The following is a 27,808-nucleotide window of genomic DNA, read 5'->3' on the forward strand; positions in this document are numbered from 1 at the left end:
GAAATCCTCCGGCCACCGGAATGCTTTTCTTCTATTTTCTTTTTGAGCCGTTACATCGTTCCCCGTTTCCCAGACCGAATTCTACAATTCTCCAGGACGCTGACTTCCCACGTGAAATTCAAATTCGCGAAACCAATTCTCCCGGCGATTTCAGTCGTTGAAATTGGACACTTTGATTTTCGCGAGATTTTGTTGAGAGTCGAATCAAGCGATTTCCTATTCGCTGTTTACAATCGTAGATGGTCTTTCTTGGTCTCTCTTCGAAGTGATACGTTTGACCGTAGAAGAGAAGAATGAAAATTAATTATACTTTCTTACGCGCTTCTCGAAAAGGAAAAGGAGGAAAATTGGAAACGAAGTGAAAAGAGAATTGATTTATATTCATGACGAGTAATAGATTTTCAGTTGAAACTGAATCAGGGAATTCGCGGGAGCCTTATTGCGTACGTGACTAATGTTTTCACGTGAAAAACGTGTAATCGATAAATCGTTCGACTTTACCGAATCACGGGGGTGACAAATGCCTCTTAGTCGGCATGAATGCAAAACAGCCGAATAAGGAGTAAACTAGTTTACTTCTAGTCGCAGAAACGCCTACAAAGCACAAGCGTAAAAAGTCGATAAAACAATAAACGATTTGTCTTGCTTATGAAATATACTCAATGACGCAAAATAACAATAGGAAAAAAAAGTGAAATAAAAGTGATAAATATACATGTATATAATCAAATTACTTGTTCAAGAATTTCACAGGAAAATTTCCTTGCGGAAATCAGACGCGTTTGTATCGATTTTGAACGATGCCGGATTTGCCGAAAGAAATCTAAAAACTGGATCGGTGAAACGTCAGCAGGAGAGTTGAGCTTTTCCACGCTGCATCCGAGGTGTGAACCATAAAGATAGGTTTTACGGTCCTGAAGCGACTGTGCGTCACGGGGACGTGGAGAGACGTCCAGACAAGGCTGCAACTTGAAGCTGCGTATCGTTGCTTCTAGACAGTTGGGTGGTTGGAAAAGATTCGATGGTGGCTGGAAAGGAGTGGCTGGAAAGGAGGTGGCTGCGCGACACTGAAGGTGCATTCACAACACCCGAGGGCATAGTTTCCCCTCTTCGCGAGATTTGCGGGGGAAAAAAACGGAACCCATTGTCCGTGGAGAAGGTTTCGGAGAATTCTTCTATTGGAATCTCGAAGGCGAGGACGACACGAGTGTTAAAACGTAGAAAGTGAGAATTATGTAACAGATATTTATAACGAATAATACTTGTAAACATCTTGCTCGCTTTTGAACATATCGATCATTTCTGTTTTCTAGATAATTTACTCTACTGTCTCGTCACAATTTTAATATGTAAATTTTGCATCTTCGATGACAAGACATCACTGATAATCCGTTCTATCTCGTCATCAAAATTTCGATATATTTCTATATTCGTTCATTGACCTGGTAAGGTATACGTGGTTGATTACATCAGCAGATGTCGAAATAACTCGATATCGTAACCAGAAATGAGGGAAACTTCTGGAGAGACAACAATGAACGACACATAGCGGCGAAGAACATCGTTCTTTTATGACTGTTAGGAACTTCTACGATCGAGAAGGACAGAGAAATTCAAACTCCGTGGCTAACGCCCCGTGGCCATTATCGTGGCTCGTATTAAAAAAAAAAAAAAGGAAAACCTCCGCGAAGCTCGGGAATTCATGGCGATCGGCTGAGGCGAAACGAGCAACTTCCGCGATTAGGCGACTTTATGCAAGGAATTCTCGTAAATTTTCCGTGCCCCCGCGCAACGATATTCCGCGCACTGGAAGTAGCCATGCATCCGCTGATTGTTAGCGTACGGTATGTCTGCTCTTCGCGTATACATTTGTTTCTTTTAGGGAAAGACATCTACAGTTGCTTATTCGACCTGAGAGCAAACGCATGATGAATTGAACTTTTATTCTCGTTAGATTAGTTTAAATACACTGTCGTGGAAATTTAGATATGTCTTTAGAAGTATTTGTCCTACGACGGATGTTAGGTTGGCCAAAAAATAGCTGCATGAGCAACACAAACGTTATTGGACGATATATTTAGTCCAGTTTGTTCGATTACTTTTTGCCATCTTTCAGTCAAGCTGAAAAGCTCAAAGACAACTGCAAGAAATTTAGCAAATAAATTCTAACACCGATAATGTAATTTCAAGGTTTCTTCACCATCAGATAATTTTGTATGAGCTTGTGCAGCTATTCATTGTACAACGAATTCGCGATTTAAAACGAGATTAATTACATTTCAAGATATGTATATAGGTCGATCTAACAAAAGAAGACAATTACTCTTTGGCTAACCCAATACGTTCAGAGAACGTAATTCTTTTGACACATCGACGTTTAACGTAATAGCGGGTGTTACAACGTTCCACTCAATTGAAATGAAATTCATTTCAACATACGCCGAAAGACCTTGCAATATTCAAATAGAAATGCACCGAACCGGTTAGCCCAATCTCTGCCCACGTTCTCTTCTAATCATTAGCAAACCCGATCCATAATCAATTTCCCCCGCGACCGTTGCATGGCCAATGAGACACCGAGGACGAACGTCAATTCGTCGGGAACGTTGACGACCTTACGTAGATCTCGTAACCTGTAAAACTTTATTAGACTGCTCCGGTCACTAGATACACGGAACTTTATTGCACCGCGGCTCCATCGCGGAGCTGATCTGACTAGTCAGACAGGAGGATGAAATGGTAACGGAGGCGGAGGTCGGTTAATGACATTCCACGGGCACGCGCCGCGCTCGCCAGAAAAAAGTTCACGTTTTGTTGGCGCGCGCGGGGCCGTTGTTCGAGCTGGTCGTGCACACACCGAATCGAGTTTTACTTTCATTCGGTGAAAGTGGTGGCCCCACACCGGTTCTCCACTGGCCGCCGCCGCCACGAGCTTATCAGACGTACGCCGTTTTTCTTATTCTTATTCTCTCCCCCTGCACTCCGCTCAGACATCGTTTCCACGGGGCATTTCGTTCTGCTGGAACCTTTTGCCTCGAGACTCCGTCTCCTCCTCTCCTCTTTTCCTTATTGGTTCACCGACCAAGCAGTCGGTACTGCCATTCCCTCCCTCCCTCCCCCCTCTCCTCCTCCCTCTCATCGTTTATTTTCTGTTCCTCTTTCTCTTTTTTTTTTTTCTTTCTCTTCTTCCCGCCCGTTTCTTTCGTTTTCGTTTACGAGCGTGGCAGCTTGCGCATCGAGTACACAGGATGCGCTCGTAATAAAATGTTTTTCTTCTTCTTTCTTTATCACGCTGCCTCGAGCGTGAATTCGGCTCGCAAACGATTTAAATATTAAAGACGAAGGAGGGGATTAAGTCGCGACGCGGCTAAATTGGTCTCATTGAGACGCGCGTGTGCATCGAAGGAAATTGGAACGTGCCGCGGATTAACAGAGCCGCGAGCACTTGCTCGTTACCTCGTTGCCCGAGAACCCGGCGGTTTTTTTTTTTTCAGCGGGTCGTTATCGCGTCGTGGATATTCTTGTTTCGTCGTGTTCGTTTCTCTTAACTCGAAACAATCGAAATCATATTGCTGAACAAAAACAATTTTTGGACCTCGTGTTCTTGGACGATGTTTAACCCCTTGCAACTGGTTCGCGGACCATAACGAGCGACCAAACCGTATACAATAATTCGTCGCTTTCTTCTTCCCTTGAACTCGTCGATATGATATCGCTGGATAGAAATGATTAAGAATCATTTGTTTTGCCTGGGTTACGTTTAAATATACTTGAAACTGAGAAAATGTTGCAGTTGGGACAAAAAGTTCTCATTCCAAGCGCAAGAGGTTCATTGTTACAAACGAAAATGTTTAATATTCGAAGCCTCCAATTGTAATATAATTAACAGCGAATTGCGAGCCAAGTCCAATCAACGAAACCCCGAAAAAGTGGGTCTCGCCGACAAAAGAAATCTTCTCATCTGCCTAATTGAGCTCGATGCCGCTGAATTCCGAGCGCGACTAAGGCGCAAGAAACGCAAATGGATGCGTACAATGCAACGCCACTAATGCCGGAGTACTTAATCCGGGGCTCATTTGGTTTTATAATGGACGAAGCCCGACGAATTCCACCCAAATGAGATCTCCCTTTCATCCCTTTCATTATCTTCTGCTTCACTCTCATCGTCAAAGTTCGACGAACTTCAAAGTTTTGCAATTTTATCGTTCGGACAACGTGCATGTGTGTGTGTTTAAGTGTTCGATTGAACAGAATTTTTATTCTTTTCTTTCTCTTTCCTTTTCTTCGATGTAAAACATATGGCGGTTGTGCAGTTAACAAGAAGAATGATAAACTGGAAGCGAACAAGCCCAATAATAGATTGACTGAACTTCGAGTTTAGAAATTGAACGTTACGAAATATTAGGGATAGTAGGATCAAGTTACAAGGCTTTCACCACGCGATTAACCCTCGATGGAAAGAGCAAAGTACTCTGAAATAATGCGTATGTTGTCGAAGATCCGCTTTGGCTATTGGCTTTTGTCGAACGTTAAACGTGAAATGAAATTAACCAGAAAATGTAATGATAATTTTTACATAACGAGATTGAGCAATCGCGTTGCATAATCGTCGTAAATAAATTCAACTGCCCGTTTGCGATCGAACTGTTTCAAGTGCGTTACAATTGGACGCGTTACAATTACTTGCTCGGTTCTCAATAGGATGCTGAGTATAAAATGGTCAAAATGACCAATTTATGATGTTATTTATATATATGATATTATAAATATATTTGTAATATATCTTTGTTCGAAATTTTATAGATGTGAAACAGCGTGCTTTTAGTGATTCAGGTAACATTACGTAAAATGTACAAATAAAAGTTTGCGTGCTCCATTGTATTATAAAGTTATTCCATTTCTTTTGCTCTAATGTCTCTAATGAGAATTTTATTGGTTAAACTCGTGTCACGAGTATCCCCAGACTTCTTTTCTCACCTAGGACGCGAGAGTTATTTCCAAACCGGCGTCGATCTACCCTAATCGAGAGAACCGCGGCTGCACGTGCGATTTCGTCACCGGTGATTCAGTGCAACGAGGTGAACAGCCGCTTTAAAACGATCGAGTATCTTTACGAGAGGCAGTAACAGTCGCGAACGTACCGTTTGTACCGAAAAATGATCGCCGCTACGTTAAAAATGGATTGTGAATGTACGCGCTAGCGTGATCATCCGCAGAATGAAATACAATTTTCCCCGTTTAACTTACACAAGACTTGTTTGCTCTGAAATGTCGTCGAGAAATTTATTGGCATATTCTCAGTTTGAAGTCGACGAAGAAATTTTGATAAACGGCAGTCCGCAAGGACTTGGACTATTATCGTTAACAATCCGTGATTAATTGTCTCGGTTGCTTAAATACTCGATCACCGGTATATTAAAAATATCTTACCGCGGCGACTCTCCTCTCTCTTGATTGCGTAATCATTTTGCGTTTCAAATGTGCAGCGACACACACACACATACATACATACACACTCGTAAAGAGAGATTGCCTCTTAATTGCTGCTAATGCATCCACAAACACGCTCGGAAATGGTTCCCTAATGAAACCATTCCTCACCCTTGTCAAACTCTCGATCAATCTCTCGGTCGAAAAAAAATTCCACCGTCGTTTCTGGAACACTGTACGCAACTTCCGGTTCGTTTCAGCATCGAGCAACCTTTGATTGTTCGAGCGCTTGATTTCTGGACCGTTTTAGGATCCAGAGGCGTCGTGCATAGAGACGATGCACGTGTGTATTTTGACACGAAAAGGAAACACGTGTCGAAAGGCTACCGTTAACTATACAAAACCTAAAGATCACTCTTGCCTTGCCGTGTTTCTCGTGTTCCGCGCTTGTTCGTGTCGATTCGTCAACATAAACATCGATGCTGCATAAACATCACAGAAAATCACGTATCCGCCTACTACGACTCTTCTAATCCTTCGATTTTCCATATATGAAACACTGGTCTTGCTTTGACAATTGAACGATCAACTCGGTGACTGTGCTTAGAGAGAAATCAATGAACCACCAGTTTTACGAAATTAAATTTACGAATTAGAGAAAACTAAAGTAAATCCGGGTACCATTGTTTTTTCTTTTTTTTTTTTTTTCTTTAATAAGAGCCTCGATATGTGATCGAATTGTTGCATAATATTCGACCTTATTTTACAAGTGTCGGAAACAATCAACATCGTAGTGTTCCGTACAGAGAGAGTTAAAAAATTTCGGCTCAAAGAGTTTCAATGTTTTGTGATTTAAGTGTTTTCACATTCAGGAGTCCATTCAGATAAGTAACATTTGCATCCTACAGTCCTTGTACAGTATTTCGTACCCTTTCCTTTTCACCGTTTTATCTCACACCGAAGTATAAATATTTAATATTTAGTAAAGTGATGCATTTGGGACAAAACCAGGTTTGTACGTATCTGCAAGAAATTTTTTTATTTTTCTGTGAGCCAAACAATCTTTTTCCAAAAAGTTTGGCCATTTTCTTATCGTATAAAGTCCAATTAAGAGATTTAGCCGTGTGCGAATTTTTTTTCTTTTTTTTTTTCTGTTACGAAGCTAAATACATTTTACCCTACCTTCGTCTCGTACGAAACTCATTAAATCGCCAACGTCAACGTATTCGATCGTCCCCGCCTCGGATCTAAAAACGAGTCACGAATTACAAACGACGTTCGCACATTTCATTCGCGTCGCTTTTGTTTCGCTGCTTCCTTCACTCGTTCGAACTGTCCCCTTCATTTTTGCGCGACCCGTTGCAAACGGTCGACGAGGCGCCAAAGATATAATACACGGCGCGTCTCTCGCTACCGCGCGACACGATCGTGTCGAGATATTTTTCGAATTCCCGCCGCTGGCGGCGCGATTAAAAACCAAAGAGAAAGAAAAAAGGGAAAAAGTGGAATTGGGCCGCCTCGTGCGTTCACCTCGCAAATCTATTAATTGTACCCTCGAGATCCGCTCGATGATGGACTTTCCTTCTCTCGCGCGGCGATGAGCGCGATTTAAGACTGTCACGCCGTCTGGAAAAATGCGCGATGCTAACGGAAGTTGCAAATAGAGTGATTTATCGTTCACGCTTCGCGGTGAAGTCGTCTGCGAGAATTTTTATGATAATTACGTAGGAATCTAGGTTCGGTTCGATCCTGGCTGAGACCCGAATTTTGTAGGAATTTATAGAGAAAGAGTCCGAATACAACGATGACAAAAAAATTTACGCTCTCACAACTCGCTATTCGCTATGATACTCTCGATCTGTTCTCTCTCGCACTCGCTACTTCTCTATCAGTCTTCACTCGATTCTCTTTCTCTCCGTGATTTCTTCAGGACATTCATCCTCGAAACCTTCGTCTCTCGTATACTCACGCAAACATAATCACACGCCAATATTTTACGTCCTAGACTTGGACGGCAGAACAAAGAATCCCGAAGCCTAGCCTTCGGCGACGATTGCCTCGCTTTTCGGACCACACAGGAGAAAGTTTCCACTCAGGTTTCTTCACCCCACAATTATAGATCCATCATAAATTATACATCAGAATTCCTCCAAAATTGTGATTCGTACGACAGTCGTAGCAATTGCACGACTTTAAAGCCTGTTTCAAGCCTCGAGGTTTTACGAGATTGCCACGTCAGTCGTCGAGATATCAAAAAGTCGTTTCGACGATCCTCTTACAGGATATCTGATGCCTGACTAAACTTTTTTGAGATACCGAGGAAATACTCCAGCCGAGACGAGAACTTGCATCCATCTTCTAAACTGCGAATTTGCTTTTACCTTTCACTCGACCCTTGCAACGAGTACGGCCACCATTTAGCGGAAAAATCGCCGGAGGCGAGCCTTGTGTCCATTTGAAAGTCACTCTCGAGAGTATTCTCAAGTTCTGTCCATTTGAGAGCAGCTTCGAGAATTTTCACTCTCCGAGAGAGATCGAAATACTCTCCGAGAACTTGCTATATTCTATCTCCGATAGAACTCTCAAAACCGTGTCCATTTGAGATATTGTCTCTGGTTCTACTCACTGTGATGTTTAGTTCGAAACACGAGTGTGAACAGTGACATTGCTATCATGGTGGTGGAAAAAATGTGTGCCCTCATAGTTGCCCATAATATTTTACGAAAAAAGAAAAATTAGCATAAAAAGAAGTTCAATAATTTAAATTATTATATAATATTTATATTTATATATAATATAATTACTATGTAATAATTTGAATTAAAAGAAATTAGAAATTTCAATAATTTCACTCTTTGACCACACTTTTTTTATTATTCATTATTCTGCTCGCACGAGAGTACACTCAGGATTTCGTAACCGCTTCGAATTCTGAGAGCAATACTATATTGTGTCCATTTGCGAGCAACATACGTCGACTCTCAGACAGTTGAGCGATGCTCACGGACAGTGACTCTTAGAACAGTATCCATTTGCGAGAAATATTCTCGAGGGCAACTCGCGAACAGTTTTACTCTCCAGTGGACACCTAGCTAAAGGCAGACAGTGGGCCGAGAGTGGAGACAGTCTCGAGCATGCACGAGCACAGGTGCAAAGCCGGCGAACGATACCTGTCCGGTCAGGCAAGGATCCGCTCTCGACGGAGGCGGCAAACGGGCGGCGGTGGTGAGCTCGTGCAGAGTCGGGACAAGAAGGGGCAAAAGTGGAAACAGAGAGAGGGAGAGAGGCGGCCGGCTTTCGTCGCGGTGGCATCAGTCGTCGGCACCGCGCGATACACTGCGCTTTATACATCCACCAGTCTCGCTTTCTACATCCCGTTCATTTCGATCCTCCCAAACGACTTTCGAGGGAAAAACATCCCGAGTCGCGATCCCAGAAGTCGCGTACCGCGGTCGCGAGATCCAGAGAACGCGCTCACCCGCGAATTTCTGCCTGTTTCGAGAACGAAATTTCAGATCGATCTAGCAGCAATCCGAACAGTCGTAGCAACAAGCTGGAAGCAGCATGTAATTGTCGTTTATCGTTATCATTTGGGAAATTATTTGAGAACGACGATGTGACGAGGTTGTGGTTTACGCAAGAATGATTTACTAGCCGTGGTTCTCTCAAACGCGCGTCGAGAGTTGCGGTTTCCGTAAGTTGGAAAGATTGAACTGGCGCGCGTGTTTCCTCGGTTTTTGGTAGAATTAGCAATTTTCAGCGAGTGATCCCTTCGATTTATTTATTTATTTATATATTTATATATGTATACATTTTTTTTGGAAATCAACTTTTTTTTTGTTCATCTTTTTGTTCGTGAAATGAGAAAAAATTCACAAAGTCAAACGATTGCTCTCGGTATTATTGGTTTATATAAAGTTAAACTTTATGACTTTCCACGCTGCTAAAATGCTAGCCGCGTGTGCAAGTAATAGATTCCCACGGTCGTATAGATCCTCGTGGGTGTGCGAGTTCGTGACACACAAGCTTCAATATTCTCTCAACGTGCGCGCACAGTTCATAAAACTTGAAAGTCCGGGAAGTGCAACTGGCCCGAGGTGTGCCCAACTACGTGTTTATGACATGACCCTTTCACCTAATCAACAAGTTCCGCCAAGAAGGGAAAGCAGCAATTTTCAATCCGACAAGTAAATGAAGTCCCTCTGAATCTCGTTTCACAGTCACGAGCGTCTCGGACGAAATGTCCAAACTTTCATACTCAACTTTCAATTCGTACATTTCCAATTTCGTGCCAAGCGAAAGTTAAAGTTGAGAGGTCGAACAAATTAAAAGAAAAGAAAAAAAAAAGAAAAGAATCAACAAACGTCAGCGAGACGACGGCGAGTTCAAATGAATCAAGTTTCTGCAAATTGCACTTTCAAACGGGCAAAGTTCCCAATTCGGGTTTCGAGTCGATGCGAATTGCCAAACGGAGAGAAACGATTCGTTAATTACGATTTCAATTACGGTCGAGACTTTTTACGCGCGCGTCGAATCGATTCATTACACCGTCGGGGAGATTATTCGATTCGATCCCGCGGTCGAAAACTCGTTTCGAGCGGCCTCGTCGCTCTCGTCGCGTTCATATCTCAAGCGCGCACGCTTGCTTCTCGTTTTTGTCAAACTTCTCCCATTGTAAATATGATAAATCGTCGCGCGACACGGCCGAAAATTTATTAAAAGCCGAGCATTAGGCCGGCGTGCACCCGAAACGACGTGTATTTACGATCGATCGATGACGCAATACAAACGATTCGCCGCAGATCGACGTAATAAATTACGTCGAAGAAATTGCAACGCCTCGTTTCGAGGCCTCCGCCGTTAATTCAGCACCGTGCAACACTTTCCCCAGTGTTGTTGAAGTTTCCTCGCGAGTATTGCATAAATTGCCCGGAGCCGCCGTTCTCGATCGTTTTGTTCGTTCGGCCGATAATAAATTCGCGAGCGGGTGATCGAATCGAGCGACCATGATTTATGCTAATGAATTTGGTTCTGGAGCTGTGGGTCAATTAAATTATGGGACGGCCCCCTGAATTAACGATGCACACGGAGCGCGTGCACCCGATTTTTCGATCGTAATAGATATTGCGATATAATTAAGCATATAATCGTAACAGTTGTAAAATTTTCAAATGCACGACTGTCGATTCGTCTCGTTGTCCCTCTTCAATCTCTCAAGGCACGCTCGATGACGCAATGGACGCGTCCGTAACGGACGGTACCATAAAAAGCCAACGTTTATCCCGCGACAAATTTATTTCATCGATTCCTATAAAACTCTCATTTTGCAATTTCTCCATATCCGACGCACAACTTGAAGAGACCAGCGCCTCTGATACACGTACACACACGCGCGCGCGTGCGCGCGCGGCGGATAAAAGTTTCTCTTCTCGTGCGCGCGATAAACACGTACACCCCCGTTGTTCGCACAACAGCCGGGAAGTAAACGAGCGAGTGAAACTCTCGAGAGAACCCGCGAACGTACTCGACCGGTCGAATCGCTCGGACGGTCGCTCGTAAAAAAAAGGCTGAGGAAGGAGCAGAGAAGTTTCAGAGAGTCGAAATCCCCGCAGATAAATCAGCGGTGGGTGACAGCAACGGTGGGGAGAGATATCGGCGCGTCAAGGCATCCAGAGGAATTCGTGGCGCGCGTCTCGCGGCTGGTCCGAGGAACTTGAGGATCGTGGACGCGAGAGGACGGGTGGTGGCTCGCGCTACCGTCGCCCCGGGAAGAGACGCGCGACAAGGACGTACGCTGCCTTCCGGACGACCGGCAGGATGCTCGTGACGAGAGCGGGCAGGTGGTGGTGCAGCGAGTCAGCGCGAATGCCCGCGCCAAGGGTTGCGAGGGGAGTGAGAGGAGCGAGCGTGCACGACACGGGCACGTAGTCTGCCCGAAGGTGAAGAGTGGCGTGAGCGTGATGTCGATATCGCGGGCACGATCTTGGCCGCTTCTGGATCCGCGCGCGAAACTCGAACGCGAGAACGATCGTTCGGATGCTGGAGGGAAGGTGCTGGAGAGGAAGCAGAGAGCAAGCAGAGGCCAGCGAGACGGGAGGAATTGTCAGCCGCGGAACGGCAGCACTCAGGTCCAAGCCAGGCGATTACTGTCGAGGCATTATTACCCGGAAGGTGGCTGGGGATGGGTGGTCACGGTCGTTGGCACGTTGGTACATCTGCTGGGGCCGGGCTTGCAACTCTCCGTACCGGCCACTCTCGCGCTACCAGCCACTCTCAAGTTTTATCATCATCCTCTGCATACTGCCGGTGAGTTTGCAAACGTCCATTTCTGAACCGAGCGTAACAAAGTTGACCGTACTGAATTTTGGAGATTTCGGGGTTGATGGCGCGCAGTTTGCTCGGAAAGTGAGCTTGGGGTTGATCTTGTATCGCGCGACGCAGACCCTCGTTTGAGACAGAAGACAAGGGAGTCACATTATCGCCGTGTAATTTCAGGAGAATTTCCGCCAATTTGTTGTTTGTTGGTCCATGGAATTTTGTACTTCGTAAGGAATAAGGTTACTTTTATAAGAATCATGGACTCCTCATTAATCGTTCAACCTCCCAAATATTTGAAATTGTACATTGTACAATTCTATGTACTAATGATAGCACATTCTGATACACTGTTTAAATGGAACGCGAAATTGTGCAAAATGAGACACGTGAAACCACTTTGAAGCCACGGAGGCTTTATTCTCGATGAACTTTACGGTAACGCTTTTGACGCATAGCGTTCGTAACAATTTATCTCGCGGCGCAAAAGATAATAGCAATTTTCATAAATCCCGTTTTATTGGGCCATTAGCATCGTTGCAACGCGCGACCGCACGCAACAAATGTTTAATTAGGGGTCTGCCGTGATCTATTTTACAGCGACGGCGCGTTTGATGGTGAAACATCAAAGGAACACTTCTCCTTTGTGGAAGTTTAAGTTCCACTAAATAATCTTGTTGAAAATTTACGAGAAGCAGATGGTTCGGTTGTGCAATCGTGTGGCGAAGTTCCATCAAGTGGCGAATGCAGCTTCCTATCGAAACTGTCTTTTAATTGGCAAAGTCCACACGATCGTGTCCCTGCCTCCTGGTATAGTTACGATACAACTGGAAAGCATGAGAGATACGTCCTATTTACTGTACGAAATTTTCAAAATTCTCCAAATTTTGCAACACGGAATGATTGGAAATGAAAATCAAGTGGAAACAATTGGAACCTACTAGTAGTTTCGAATATTCAAATTTACGAATTTCGGAATTTCTGAAATTTCCAAAATTTTTATCGACTATGCCACAGACAACCCAGTTTTTAAGCTAATAACAGGAGCTTTTACTGCTTCGTTCCTCGCCATTCTGTTTATTGGTTATTTTCGTATCGATTTGTCTTCCCATCGATTTCTTACGCGGTTCTTTCCAACTGCTCTTAAAGGCAACATGTGAAACAACAGTTTTTATGGGAGAAACTTTTGGCGGCAGTTGTGTAAGACATTTGTCACAGTTCTCAAGCTCAATCGCTATTATTAGCGCAAATACCGTAGCATCGTTCGATACATTTGTCAAGATGGATGACTGTTCCATCCAATCACCCGTACGAAGATGTTTCTTGCAAAAGAAACTTCTCCAAAATTTTTGTCGATCAATTTGAAAAGGCAAAACGTTTTCAAAAAAAATCGTAAGATTTCCGTACTTGGATTCAAAGAAATTTGAACATTGTTGCTTTGATTTGAAACTTTAGGCTTTCGAGTTTCTGTCAATAATGGAGAGAAACGTTTTTTCCGCGGCCAATAAAGTGCATTAACGGCCCGTATAATACCACGACGCCGCGAATGCAAAGGCTGTTTGTTATTTCTAAAAATAAACGCTGAGTATTCGTACAAAGTTTCATAGCCCGCGGTAACGTTCGTATTATCGCACCGCGTTTACGACTAGCGCTTCGGGCGCGTCGTACAGTGACATCTTTCAACGTCGTCAAAGATCTAGGGAATTTTTACGACATTCAACCTGAATTACCGACTAGGACAGAGCGAACATCATAGCGCACTCTACGTTTAAACCGTGCAAGATCCGAAGAAAGCAGTCGATACAGAGCGAGTCGTATCTTTACAAAATTTGGGCGGTATGCTGAAAATTTTTTTAAAAACTGTCAGTAGACACTAAAAAGATCTGACGAAAAAAAACTTTCGACCAGCGTAAAATAGAGAAGAATATTTAAATTTCAGGCACGCTGTAATATCACACATGTTCTGAATCACGTATGTAGTTGAAACAGTTAAGCCTGTCTGCTTAAAAATTTGTTAAAAACTGTCAATAGACACTGAAGAGAGATCTGACGAAAAGAAACTTTGGACCAACGTAAAAGAATATTTAAATTTTATGCGCGTTGCAGTATCACACATGCCCTGAGTAATTTAAGAAGACAAGCTTAACTGTGTGTCTCAGCTACATACATACGTACGTAGTTCAATACTCATCGAGAATAATCAAAATCTAATTTCCATTTTTATTAAAGCAAGAAAAAGGGGTCGAAAGCCGCGAATAACAGATCGTGACGCAAATGGCCATACCGTTTCATCGCTAACGCGACGATCTAAAACCCATAACAAAGATCTGGAGCGATTTCTTGCCAGGCATTATGAGCCTGCCGAACACGTCATCTTGACGTGTAATAACTGACAGCCGGTTCTTTTCACGACGATATCGCTCAACATTGATCGAACAATTCGCCCCTGCCTAACCTTCACTCCGATATTACATCGACGTATATTTAATCCTAGATACTTCTCGACATGTATTCGACCATGAACATCTGAATCACGTTACAAACAGCGTTAATTACATGCTAGAAATATGTCTGCAGGCGTTCGCGTTTATCGTTGATCGATCTCTATTGCCACTTCGCAGATTCTAATATTTCAGAGAATGAAGCAGAGTTAATGAGGCAGTGCGGTATGTTATTAACATGAACGTGTTAACGCTCTGTCTAGACAGGAAAAACGCTGAATTTATGAAATATTGGCTGATGATGCGCGTGAACGTTGAAAGGTCGACGATTCTGTGTGTATATATATATGGAATGTTATGTATATACTATAGTATATTTATATTTATATTATACAGTATATTATATATATATATATATATATATATATATATAGAATATTATGTATATATATAAAGACGGATGTTTGCAATGAACAGGGATTTCCCCTTACAAGGGCGTAAGGGGGTGAACGAAACGAGAAGGCTTCCCGCGCAAATAAAAAAGTTAGGATCATCGGCGGCAATCTCGCCTTTTTTATTTCACTGACGAGAAATTACTCTCGATATACCGACGAGAACTCGGCGAGCATAATTCCGCGATGCCGAAAAAGGCGGAGGGTTGCGCGTCGGATGAAACGCTCGACTCGGATAGATTAAACTCGAGACACCTTTCGGTGCTTGGCTGGTGTTTCGTTTTACATCATAGCCGAAGTTATTGCGAGGAACGTGGAAAATTATAGAAACTGCCAGGAATATTAGGGAAGTACGTTGGGACTATTGCTCGTTTGAACACTCCAGTCGAGTGTCTTTAGAAAATGTTGCGTCACTAATTATAAGAAATACTAATGCCAACGTACTGCAATTTATTGAGGGTGTTTACGCAAATTCAATTAATTAAAGCGAATTATTTTTTAATTTGGACACTTTACACGCGCATTTTTACATTTCTCCGAATTTCGACGAAAATAAATTTTCCCTCAGGAAATTTCTTAATTAAAGTTTCTTTTTAAAGAGGAGTTGATCTTTATTTAAAAACAAAAGAGGAAAAGACTGAAAATAGAACAATAAAAATTAAAACTGCCTTTCTCCGTTGTAAAAATTAAGTAAAAATTGTCAAAATTAAGTTCTAGCATTAATCAGATACGTTGCCATAAAGTTGCACATATTTGCGGCGCCTAAAGTATCCAAAACACGCTCGTAATCTAGAACTATATGGCAGCAAAATGTATATCGACTAACTATATCTTAATCGTAGAACTACGTGGGTGGAATGTATCAAACAACAAACTTTCCTGCAAGGTATCTTATCTATGACTCGGCTATAACTTTAAACACACTTCCCTCGCGAAGAAAGTGAACTTTTTTCCTACTTATCGTGACAACCGATCTCTCTATCAGACTAACGACCATGAGACTTTTTCGTCAAAAATGATTATTGCACGGTAAATTAGCGGGCAGAAAATAAATAAGTATAACTGACGATTGTTACTTTTAGAAAACGTATTCTTTTCATATTTATTAGATAAACAATACTATAATATTGTAATAATTAAGATTACCGTAATAATTCAATCATTTAATAAATTTAAATATTTCTTTAATCTGATCTATGTATCTTATCTATTTTTCTTATGTAAATAGATATTACAGAGAATCAATACTAAAGTGTACAATCGATTAATTTAAATTTATTTAATTCCATCTTCTTATTTCATCTGTTTACTTAATCTTATCTATTTACTTCATATAAATACACAAGATATTGCTAAGAAAAATTAAATGAAACTAAACGTTACTAAAATATATAAGCTTCGAACAGTAGCGAGTATTCGTCGCAGATCCACAGAGTTTTTTTCACAAGAAAGCTACTGAATTACCAATCCAAACGAACAATTACCTCGCTCTGGCGTTCTTTAAACCTCTCGAATATTTTGCGCCGAAACAATTACATCTCCTACCTCCGTTTCAAGCAACAGACGGACAAACGTCACTTATGCAACGAGCTTTCCCGATGGAAAGCGGCATCACTCGCGCGCAATTGCTCCGGTTTTGCCATCGGAACAACGTTCGAACCTGAACGCACGTACGCGCATTCCGCGAACAGGCAAAGTTCTGGAACAAGGAGCGCGGGGGAGGGGGTTTAGAAAAAGAGAGAGGGATTCCTCCGGCTTTGGCTCCAGAAGCGCAGCTGTCGAGCGTGGCCGCGCGGACAGCCGCACGATTCTTAACCGACGCGCGGTTCTCCGGCCAGTTTGCCTGCTGAGCGTGACGCGCTCGGTTCCTTCCACCGTTCGTATCCTCGACGCGAACTTCAAATCGGTATCACGTTGCCACCCTAGATCACGTGCCTAGCATCGGTCGAATTTGCCACAAGCTGAAGAAGCTTTCCTGTCTACGCTCTAGCGAGCGAGTATAATCTACTGTCACCGGTAGTGACAACGGACAACAGAATTGTGTAACTGCGACTGCAAGTCAAAAGTACGTACGCACGAAATCCTCTTGCGTCCTCCTAACGTCAACGTCAGAACGAACGCGATGTTTGCAAGTTCGAATCTAAGAATGAGAGAAAGAGAGAGAGAAAATTGACGGTAGAACGTCGTTTCGCAAAATAGACGAAAAGTGAACGATGTAAAATGTGCGTCTTCGTGAGCATTGGATACTTTGATTCTCGAGGTACGAGTCGAGCAGGCAATTCGATCGTCGCGACTTGATCCAGTCGTTCTCTCTCTCTCTCTCTCTCTCTCTCTCTCGTCGAAGAGTTCTTTCTTAGTGAAGTAAAGAATCGAAGATCCTTCGGTGAAGGGGAAATGGAAGAGGCAGACGAGACAGAGAATCGGCGACGAAAACGGCGAAGACGACGAAGACGCGAATGGGAAGAGGCTTGAGAACGCCAGAGGCTGACAATGGCTGCCTCTCGCGTCGATCTGGAAATCGGCGACGATCCAACGACAGCCGCCAACAACAAGTCATCGATCCCCCGCGATTCCGAAAGAAATTCGAGTGAAAAGATCGCCAACGACGTCGAGAGGGGACGCAAAGTCACGAATAAGAATGACGGAATGGGAAGAGCGGTCGTCGCAGAGGACCATCGCGGGACATCCGGCAAAGACGAAGCTCAAGGACGAAACTCAATGGTCCACGAACGCCCGGGGAGGAGCGGATTGCCTTTTGCCTTCGTTCAAGACGAAGCGAGCAAAAGTTGGCGAACCGCGGAGCTCGACGAAACGAAACAAAGTTTCAACGTGGAGACGAAGGAGCCGAAAGATTCGATTTGGCAGGAAACAAAGTTCTCGGCCGAGGTGAAACGGGCCAACGTGGACCTCGGGGCCGACAATTCGACACAGATTAGGAAACCGAGTAGCAGTCGAACGAAGTCGAGGAAGAAGCCGGAGAACAGTCAGGCGTCGATCTCCGCCATGGTTATCTATAAACTGGCAGGTTCGACCAAGCATCGTGGATCGCGAGAGAGCGCCGGTAAGAACGATCGACGCGAACTTTCACCGCCGCGTAGACCACGGGGTCACGGGAATTTGATCGTTGATACGACGACGGGAGGTGGGGTCGAGGGTTTGGCAAGATCTCGAGCAGAAGCACCTCGTAAACTGGCCGATTCTCCGATAGACAGGGCGACAGAGTCGGCGATAAAAGGACGCGAAGACGTCGAGACGAGGGTAACTCGATCGTCAGCCAGCCAGGAGAGCCCTCGCGTCAGCGAACCTCGATCCTCAAACGACGTGACGCCCGTTCGTCAACAAGCGAGGAAGAACCAATCCGGTCGAGCCAAGTGCTCGAACTGCGGCGAGCCGCATTCCTCTCACGATAAGTCCTCGCCGTGTAAATACTCGGGACTGTTGGAGTGCGAGGTGCGACTGTACAACGGGGAGAACAACGCGAAAGAGAATCGAAACGGAAGAGAGACGAAACGCGAGACCCCGGTTGCGTCGTTGCTGTACCGGAGCAAGTCCCTGCCACGATTGTCCGTGCACGATAGCGGCGTGGCGTGCAGCGGGAACGAGCAATCGCCCGCCGCCGGCCACGCGCACAATTCCAAGCAGTTGCTGGCTGATTTAAAGCAACTGCACACGTTGAAGCAACATTACTACCCGGAAGGAGGCTGGGGATGGGTGGTGCTGTTTGTCGGGACGCTGGTGCAGATGCTGTCCCACGGAGTGCACGGATCCAGCGGGATCTTCTTGCAGCAGGTGGCCGGCAAGTTTGGCCATCCTGTGTACTCGGAGCCAGGTTAGTTTGTTTAGCGAAACTGCTGGATCGAAGATTTGATTCAAAGGCTGAGACAGAGTTGTCATTTGGAATTTTTAGGTTTTGTTCTGTTTGCTGGAGATTTATTTCGAATTAAACGCGTACGTATCAGTTTGAAGAGAACGGTGTACAAGCGCCAATTTGCCGTTCAGTTGCAAATAATTTAATCGCGTGTACGTAGCTCGTCGAATCGATCGATGAATACCATCGATTTTTCTTACTGTTGCGTTCACTGCTATTAGACTCGCTGTCGTAGTAGTGTTTTTTTTGAAAATGAAAAAACAATCGATAGATTGTTCCAGTCCGCTTCAGTCATAAAACGGCGTGAAATGGTCTTGAATGCAAGACAGATTGTGAGAGAGGCAGACATTACAGAGCGTCAGCTGGCTGGGCCGTGGTGAAACGAGGCTGAAATCGCGATGCATCTTTCACCTCGTTGCCCGTCCACGAGCGCTTTGTCCGCGCGACTGTTTCACTCGTTTCGGTGGCCACGAAACGTGGCACGGTCGCGCGCGTATATCTCGATTTGGCGGACAGCCAACCGGCACGAATGTCGCCGAGTATTCTTACATCTGCCATCCAATAAACGCGATACGAATCGCGTTAATTATACGCGACATCTTCTCGGCGATACGTGTCTCGGTTCGCGGCCGAGTGCCACTTGGCATTCGTTTGGCAAACGTTTCGTCCCTTGTCGTTCCTGAACTTTGCGATCCGGTGAATTATCACGAAGTTATAACACCAGCTCTGGTTGCAATATAATTTTCTAAATTTTCACTTCATTTCTTTAAAGTTTCAAACATTATACCCGTACGGCGTACAGCATGTCGGGAAACAAATGAAATTGTATGTAACTTTTGTAATTATCAACCCAAGATGTGGACTTGTGTACCGATACGTTCTAGCCGAATCGGTAAACAAATTTTTCAATACAATTTGCGCCGATATCTCGACGAAAGCTTCGCGCAGGAAAATCCATACAAACTCGCGATGGTGCCTGCTGATCTAATAATCCTTAGAAAATATTCGCAATTCCAGGGAGATGGCGCGTTGTCCCCCTACTGTTTCTCACATGTGGCCCAGTTATCTTTCGAAACAGAAGCAGGCATTCCCTTATCGAAACGGCAGCAGCTAAACCGAATTGGAAAGCAGACGGGGCTATTCAATTATCATAAAACATGCGAGTAAAACGAGCGTGGAAACAATACTTTCTCGCCTGCTTCTCCTTCGTGAAACGTCAATGATAATTTACATGTGTTCGGTCACGTTTCACATGTTGCTTACTAACTACGAAGTTCGAGAAAAAAAAAACAATCCCAGATTTCAAATGCTATATAAAGTAAATGTACATTTACGGCAAGATAAATTTACTACGCAACGATTTGTATGTACAGTGGAACTCTATTTTGTCAGAGTACAGAACTCACAGGCTACGACGTGTTACCTGTTTGAGAAAACTCCTAATATATGTATAAACTACAGAAAATAATTTATTTCCCAAAGGGTTCAAATAAATGAAGCTCTACTGTACCATATCACACCGTAAATCTTTTCACGATATGACGAAAAATATTTTTTTAGAATAGAAAGACCTATAACTGATAAGAATTTTTGATTTGATTCCATTTTTCTCAAGGAACTTTTAAAGTCATTGATGTTTCTTGGGACGAATATCTACATCATGCATGAGCATTTCTAGTTCATTTTACATGAATGTTGCATACTTTTCTCCGATAGGATAAAAGATATTTTTTTGTATCATCGAAATTCAAAAAGATATTCATGCCTCATTTAAATCGACCACCCTGTATACATACAATGCAGCAACACGAGCAAAACGTAACAACGAAAAACAAAGAAATTTTAGAAATTCTTTGGCCAATATTTCTTCGAAAATTTCTACGCAATAATGATAATTTTGTACAATAAAATGCAACTCCTCGATACTACAGTAATGGTTTGTCGAGTAAAGACGGATTGCTCTCTCTTTCTCTCTCTCTCTCTTTCTTTCTGCGATGATTGCGTCATCCTCGAGTTGTCAGTGAAACAATTCGAAGATCTACTGTCTAAAAGTGACATCATAATAGAACGCCGATCCTGTTCCCGTTCGAGAAAGCGTTCCTCGCTGGAAATCTAGCCGACGCGGTCAGCAGAGTACTGCTCTCTCACTTTCAGTTCGAAATCCAGTGAGAGTTCGTTCTGTTACGTTTAATTACGTTTATTTTCCGGAGGAAATGAAAAGCGGGAAGGTCGGTGACACGAATTACGACGGGACTCGCGCGATTCCATCTATTTCCGGCTGTTTTGGCTGGTGTCGCGACCTCGTTATGAAAACGGGGAGAGGAGCGGTTGATAAATTGCTGGTATTTATGTAAAATAGTTGACCCACGTGATTTTAATATTTAAGCAGTAACCAGAGCTAGAAATTGAACAGATGGCAACCGTTCCAGGGTTTTATCTTTTCACGAGAAAACGCGCAGAAAATTTCAAACTACCCCGTACACGTACAGTGGTTGCATTAGGCTGATCCACATATTCGCGTGGATCTTCATTCCATTTTAAATATTTGAACGGTGATATTAAATACAATGATTGGAAAAAAATACTCAGTGTTGAAAATAGTTCTTCTTCTTAGAATGTGGCAAGAATTGTAACAGTTGGCTTTATTTATGGTAAATTACCGTCCTTTTTATTTCCTCCAAAGACTGATTTGCGTCAGAAACAATTTCCCCAGGAATAAATCAAAAGCTATAAAAATATAGTTTGAAAAAATTGAGAGACAATTTGTAGATGAACTCGAATATTCCAATCTTTTTCTTTTTAAGGCAAAGGACACTTAAAGCTTGAGAACCTTGTCAAAAACACAATAATTGAAATTTTTCCAGTAATCGTTAAGCATCGAAAACAATTTCCTCAGCAGATCGAAAACTGTAAGAATATCAGAAAAAATTGAGAAACAATTTGTGGATCAACCCGAAATGTATCTTCTTCTTGTTAAAAGAACCGGAGATAAAAGAGACTTGAAGCTCAAAAACACAATAATTGGAATTTTTCCAATCGTTGAACATCGATAACAATTTCCTCAGTAAATCGAAAGCTGTAAGAATATCAGAAAAAATTGAGAAACAATTTGTGGATCAACCCGAATGTATCTTTCTCTTGTTAAAAGAACCGGAAACAAAAGAGACTAAAAGCTCGAGAACCTTGTCAAAAACACAGTAATTGAGATTTTTCCAGTAATCGTTGAGCATCGGAAACAATTTCCCCAGCAAATTGAAAACTGTAAGAATATCAGAAAAAACTGAGAAACAATTTGTGGATCAACCCGAATGTATCTTCTTTTTGTTAAAAGAACCGAAAACAAAAGAGACTAAAAGCTCGAGAACCTTGTCAAAAAGACAATAATTGGAATTTTCCCAGTGTCGGGTCGAGTGATCGTCGAACAGATACAGACGATTTTCTATTCATAATCAAAATCTGCATTATAATTCCATCGCTGTCGAAAACTTTCGCGACAGCGGGACGGATCGCCACCCACGCGCAGAGCTATCGATCAATTCGCGCAGAACGGAAATCTCGGAGTTTTGACTTTGTAATCGGCGCTGCCGCGGACGCCAGCCAGCCAGCAAGAACTCGCTCGGAAAAAGGACGGAGAGCGAACACGCGCGCGTTTAAAAAGCACGACACTGACGTTTAACGAGGCTGTCGCATTCTCAACCGCGGTATTAACCACATACGGGCCGCGTGAACAGCCGTGATCGCTTCAGGTGGGCCAGGCTGTTACAAGAAAAACATCGATCGCGAATCCCATTAATTAAACGAATCCGCAGAAACGTTTCGTTCTTCGTCCTTAAAATTCCCGTGGATTCTTTCCTTTTTTCTAGAGAGAACTCTACAACGATGAAGAGAAAAATGTGAAAACGAATTAAACAACATATTTCCTTTTTTCGAGAGTTCGTAATTAGCTGTGTCGGGTTTCCAGATTCAATTTCGTTAATCACGAAAGTTTCAAAATGTCAGTCTCGCTTCAGAGTCGGCTCCTCCGTCGAATTGTTCCACGATACAGTGACACGATAAGAGAGAGAGAGAGAGAGAGTTTTTCGAGCACGAAATTGCGATTGCGTGATTTAGAAAGTTAGACGCGTGGAAATGCGTGCGTGCGTCGGAGCGGTTGAGTGGCAGGTACGAGTGTCCTTAAGCGTGGATAGCACGTGGTGAGAGGGAAGTTTCAAATGGAATAACGGGCCAACAAAGACGGAACCACGCGCAAAACTTGGCGAGCACGGGCGAGTTTTGAAGAATTTGCGATCAGCATTTAAGGGAAGCTAGCCTCAACGAGATCACCAGTTTCATTCTTATTCATTCCGTTTGCAACTGCTCCGATACTCGTACAAACTTTCGGATTAATATTAACATCTTATCTACAAATGACACCATTTGGCGTCAAATTGAATACTGTTGACCCTGTTAGGCGTCATATGAACGCGCAGTTTTGTAAAATCCCATTACAAAATTGTCTTAGTGTCTATCATTAAATTCGTAATTTCACACGGACTAAATTTTTATTTCTGCGATTATGTTATGAAAAATTTCATTTTTCATGAAGCTTAACTTTTTTACGAAATTTAGATGAATTTTTTTGTTTAATTTCAAGTAAGAAATGTTTTCTTTTCTATTAAATAAAGGGATTTATCAAAAATTAGCATGTACATATATTCTTTTCCCGTCTCAGCGATGGGAAATCAACACTATAACCCTGTCTGAAGGTGTAAACGACGAAGGAACAAAGGCGAGAATCCGATCTGAACTTTCGAGGAGAATTTCGAGCAAAGTAATTTGCAACTCTCTAAATTTCTCTTTCTCCGATCACAAACCACTCTCTTCCGATATAGATACGCGAAACAAGCACGCTGGAATTCGTCGCTTGTAAAGGAAACGAATGCAAAAAAACGCGAAACGAACGAGCAGAGAGATGGGACGAGCGCGATAAAAGTTTTCGCGAAATCGTCCCCGTTACCGCTGTTTTTTTTTCGTACAGCTTGTTCCACGCGACTACTTCGCGTTTCGAAATTCTTCGGAATCCCCGCTTGTTGAGAAGGTCGAGCTGCTGTTTCGATGTTGAAACTCTCAGTCTCGGAGGTTTTCGTTCGAGAACGAAAGGATTATTGTAACAACGTAGATAAAGAAAAGTAGCGTTCGCTTCGAGAGAGAGAGAAAGAGAGAGAAAAGAGAAGAGACGAGCTAAGAGGATTCCGGTATCAGCGACAGCGGAACCAAGCTCGTTCCACGGACGTTAACAATCAAACGAGGAGATGCCTCGGATCTCCCGTGGAATCCACCCCCTCCGCTGCATCGTTCAAGAATTCTTCTTCGCTTCTTGCGTGAGATACTCGGGTCACGCGGCATTGCTTCCTCGGTCGCCAACTGTCACGAAGAAGAAAAAGCGAAATTACTTTCGCTAGAGAGTGGAGAACGTCCGATAAGCACCGCCAGATAAGCACAGGGGAAACAGTTGCAATAATTGCGTTTTCTTATCTGAAGATGCATTTGATAGAGAAACTTGGAAGGGAGAGCAACTAAATAGAGCTGTCGAAGCTTGGAACGATTGGATCCAGTTCAACGCCAGTTACGTTTCAATTTACCGGTGTGAATTAATTTCATAGCCTTAGCTTCAGACTTAGATCGAAGCTTCCCTTAGAATTTTAAATTCTATCGCCACTTGATGGAATTTGTTATGCATTGTTAATTACCAATAATTTTAATGGAACTTAAATTTATTCTTAATTTTACATTTATTTTACGCACTGTTAAGTACCACTGTTAATTACCAATACTTTTACATATCAGTACATCACGTTGCACGGAGTTAGAAAGAACAAAAATGAAATTTCAAAATTAATTAATTTCATAACTTTAACTTGGATCGCTCGAAGCTTCTTTAGAATCTTAAATCTTTCTATTCACCACTTAATGGAACTTGAATTTATTTAACTATGCATCGTTAATTATCAATAATTTGACATATCAAAATTATATAATTAATTTCACAGCATTAACTTTAGATCACTCGATCGCTTAAAATTGATTAAATGATTTTATCGCGATTTAATGGAACTTGAATTTATCATACACTGTTAATTATCAATTCTTCTATATATCGTATAAGCAAAGCCTAAGAAAAATAAAAGTCGAACATAAAACTTATTTTCGTAGCTGTTTTCACGGTCGATTGCTCCATTTTATCCACATTTAATTCCTGACGTCACAACGCGACGTTCTGTGTACGATGCGCGACGAGGATGTCGCTGTCAGCCGTGAATACGAACAACGTGCCAGAATCTAGTTTGCTAGATGTACATGCGACATAACTCGCGGGCCGAATCCTTCGCTACGTTACACGCGCGTTGCTCGCCACGCGAATTGCCCGCCATAAAGTAACGAAAGAATACGAGTCGCGTAAAAATACCAGGGACGAGACCAACTGCGTTGAAGAATCGAGGCTGCGAACGAACGAGATGAAAAAAAAAAAAAAAAACAAGAAACACAAAGAAACAGAAAAAGAACAAAATTCGTCGTTCGAGGAAGAAGAGACGGAGGGCAGATTTGTAGGGGGATTGACGTTCAGTGGCACAGAACGCGAAACAACAGGCAATACGAGCCGGGAAGGGAACGTTTGAGATGCCTGAAAGGCGAGACGACGTCGCCTATTATTTGAATTTCTCTCGAAGGAACGAGGGAAACGCTGGAGATGCTTGGCGAGGAGGCTCGTGGAAACCTGAGAGAGCGCTTGATGGAAAGATGGGACTGTTTCGCCGACTCTGCCATTTTATTTATAAAGCGAAATTCCTTGGGATTTGTAGGACATGGGATCTCGACTCGGCTCGATTTTTCGATTGTTCGATTTAGCCGCATCCCCGAGAAATCTCTGGCTGACATCTCGAAATAAAATTCTATAGGGAGCTCGTAAAAAGGAGCATGAAGTTTCGGTCGTGTCACGGGGAGACATCCAGATGCGATCAGCCCCGAAACACATTCGTAAATCCTTCAATTTGCGACGAACGATACGACTTGCAGGCTGCCTTCTTCACTTTTCTTAGACATAACATTCGTCCGCGAAATTTCCAGCTCTCTGGTCTTTGTATCGCCACCCTCTCTCTCTCTCTCTCTCTTTCTTTCTCTAATTTCCTCACAAACGCGAGAGCATGTTCAGCAGCAACGATTTTAAATTGGAGCCGGATCTAATGGTAATTGCAGCTGCATAATTGATTTTAAAACAACCGTAAATGCATCTCGTGACTTCTCGATCGTATTTTCAACTGAATAGTCGCGCTTCGTTGAGTGGATGCCGCCCCACAGTGTTTTAAAGAACTGGGGAACGAAGTTACGCTCCTCGTTCCCCTTGTAATCAGGAAAATACAAACAGCTATTAGAACCGAATTCTACCGATTTCGACGCCGATAAAACAACGTAAAAGAAAATAGAATAAATAACCGGAATAACGGGTCGAACTGGGTTGGTTGTTTTTCTAAAATAAGAGCTTCGATGTGTAATCGGATTGTGGCATGATGTTCGACCTTGTTTTACAAGTTTCGAAAACAATCAACATCGTAGTGTTCTGTACAGAGTTAAAAATTTCGACTTGAAGAGTTTCAATGTTTTGTGATTTAAGTGATTGTTTTTTACTGTTTTCACATTCAGATAAGTAATATTTGTATTCTATAGTCCTTACAGAGTATTTTGATTCTCTTCTGTATTTTGACCCATTCCAAAATCCAAAGTGCAATGGATTCAATGCACTGTGTGTTATGAATGGGCACATGTGACATGTACAAGTGTTGAAGAAGGCGACGAATTTTTGTTTTGTTAATTAAAATATATGTATATTTATTTATATGTTAAAATAGTTAAAATTTTGTATAAATACAGTGAGAGCATTTTTTTATAAATGCAATAAAAATTTTTTATAAATGCAGTAAAACTAGTAATTAATATAATTTTTTGTAAGACAGACTAAATAGAATACCTTTATATTTATTAAAATTGTTAAAAGCAACTGTTTTCCTACTATTTTCCAACTAATAAAAATAAAAATTTTATGATTATGTAACACTTTATACGGCTTTCAATAGGTACCCGGTTTTACCTATTTCTATGGGATAAAATCAGATTTTTACATATCTCCAGAATATTTTATATTCCCGCGAGTTAAACAACTTTTTCCAAAAAATTTGGTCATTTTCTTACTGTATAGTCCAATTACGAGATTTAATATAGTTATAGACCAATTAAGAGATTTAATAGTACTCGAAATTCAAAATGAACGGATTTCGCGGTCACAGGAGAAGAGAGAGATTTTAAAACAACGCAGAGACAGAGTTTGTTACATAGCGTACGTAGGGATTACGTTGAGATTTACATCGAGAACGAGAATAAAACGCTTGCGTGAACCGGCTCTTGAACAGACAGTGTTCAAGAGACAGTGACGTTGTCTGAGACCGAGCGACTCCGCGTGTCCATTTTTAAACGCTGTAAAGACGACTCTCGAACCTCGCGATAAAGCGAATTCGTATTATATATCTTTGACAGTTATACTTCTTGCAGCGGTCGTGCTCAATTTACTTTCGCCGGCTACACCGCGCGTGGTCGGCTCGTAAATAATTTTTAACATAGTTCTCCACGGCTGGGATATTACGATCTACCCTCCCGAGTGCAGTTAAGTTCATTTCCGTGAAATACTGGCATTTCCCTCTCGATGCGCCCAGGTGCTCGTATCTTTAAATAAATTAGAGGACATTACGTGGATTACCGGTGGGCTTCCCGTATTATATTTCCCGTTACCATCCGGTTGCTTCCTGACCGCGCGATTAGAATTCTCGACGTGGCAAACCAAACAACCGGTTGTTAATATTAGTCGGAATATTAACCAACAGATGTTCTCCAATTTTCTGGTCGTTGTCGGACATTTTCGCTCGCTTTCGCTGACGTTTTCCAGCGAAAGACACACAAAACGTATCGTTGATCAAGTATTGCAAATAAGTGAGTTGGAAAATAAATCCAAGTATAGGAATCAAAAATGCCTTGAAGTTTCGAGGTAAATGGAATTGCTCGAATGTAATCGCCGTCCTTCAACCACAAGTGCTTCGATTCATGCAACTTTCAAACAGAATTTCAATTAGAAATTTTTCATTCGTTGTCGACAACCAATTCTGCTCCAGAAAATGAGACGATTGTATATAGGTTTGTACGTAGATTGTATACAGATTAATTCAGATTTTAACCACGATACAGAGTCGATTCAGACGAGTCCCGTTGCTCGTACCAAC

General features: G+C 42.5%; 1 protein-coding gene across 1 annotated transcript in view; it reads left to right on the forward strand.

Annotated features, from left to right (window-relative positions):
* Positions 1-16,412: 16,412 nt before the first annotated feature.
* The window catches only part of LOC122531675, a 30,662-nt gene continuing 19,266 nt past the window's right edge, over positions 16,413-27,808 (forward strand). The window contains exon 1 of the mRNA XM_043659781.1: positions 16,413-18,467. Within this exon, the coding sequence (XP_043515716.1) occupies positions 17,129-18,467 (1,339 nt within the window). The 5' untranslated portion in view covers positions 16,413-17,128. The remainder of the gene's footprint in view (positions 18,468-27,808) is intronic.

The sequence above is a fragment of the Frieseomelitta varia genome, unplaced genomic scaffold (assembly GCF_011392965.1).
Source record: "Frieseomelitta varia isolate USP_RPSP 00005682 unplaced genomic scaffold, Fvar_1.2 scaffold_411, whole genome shotgun sequence".
NCBI classification, from domain to species: Eukaryota; Metazoa; Arthropoda; class Insecta; order Hymenoptera; family Apidae; genus Frieseomelitta; species Frieseomelitta varia.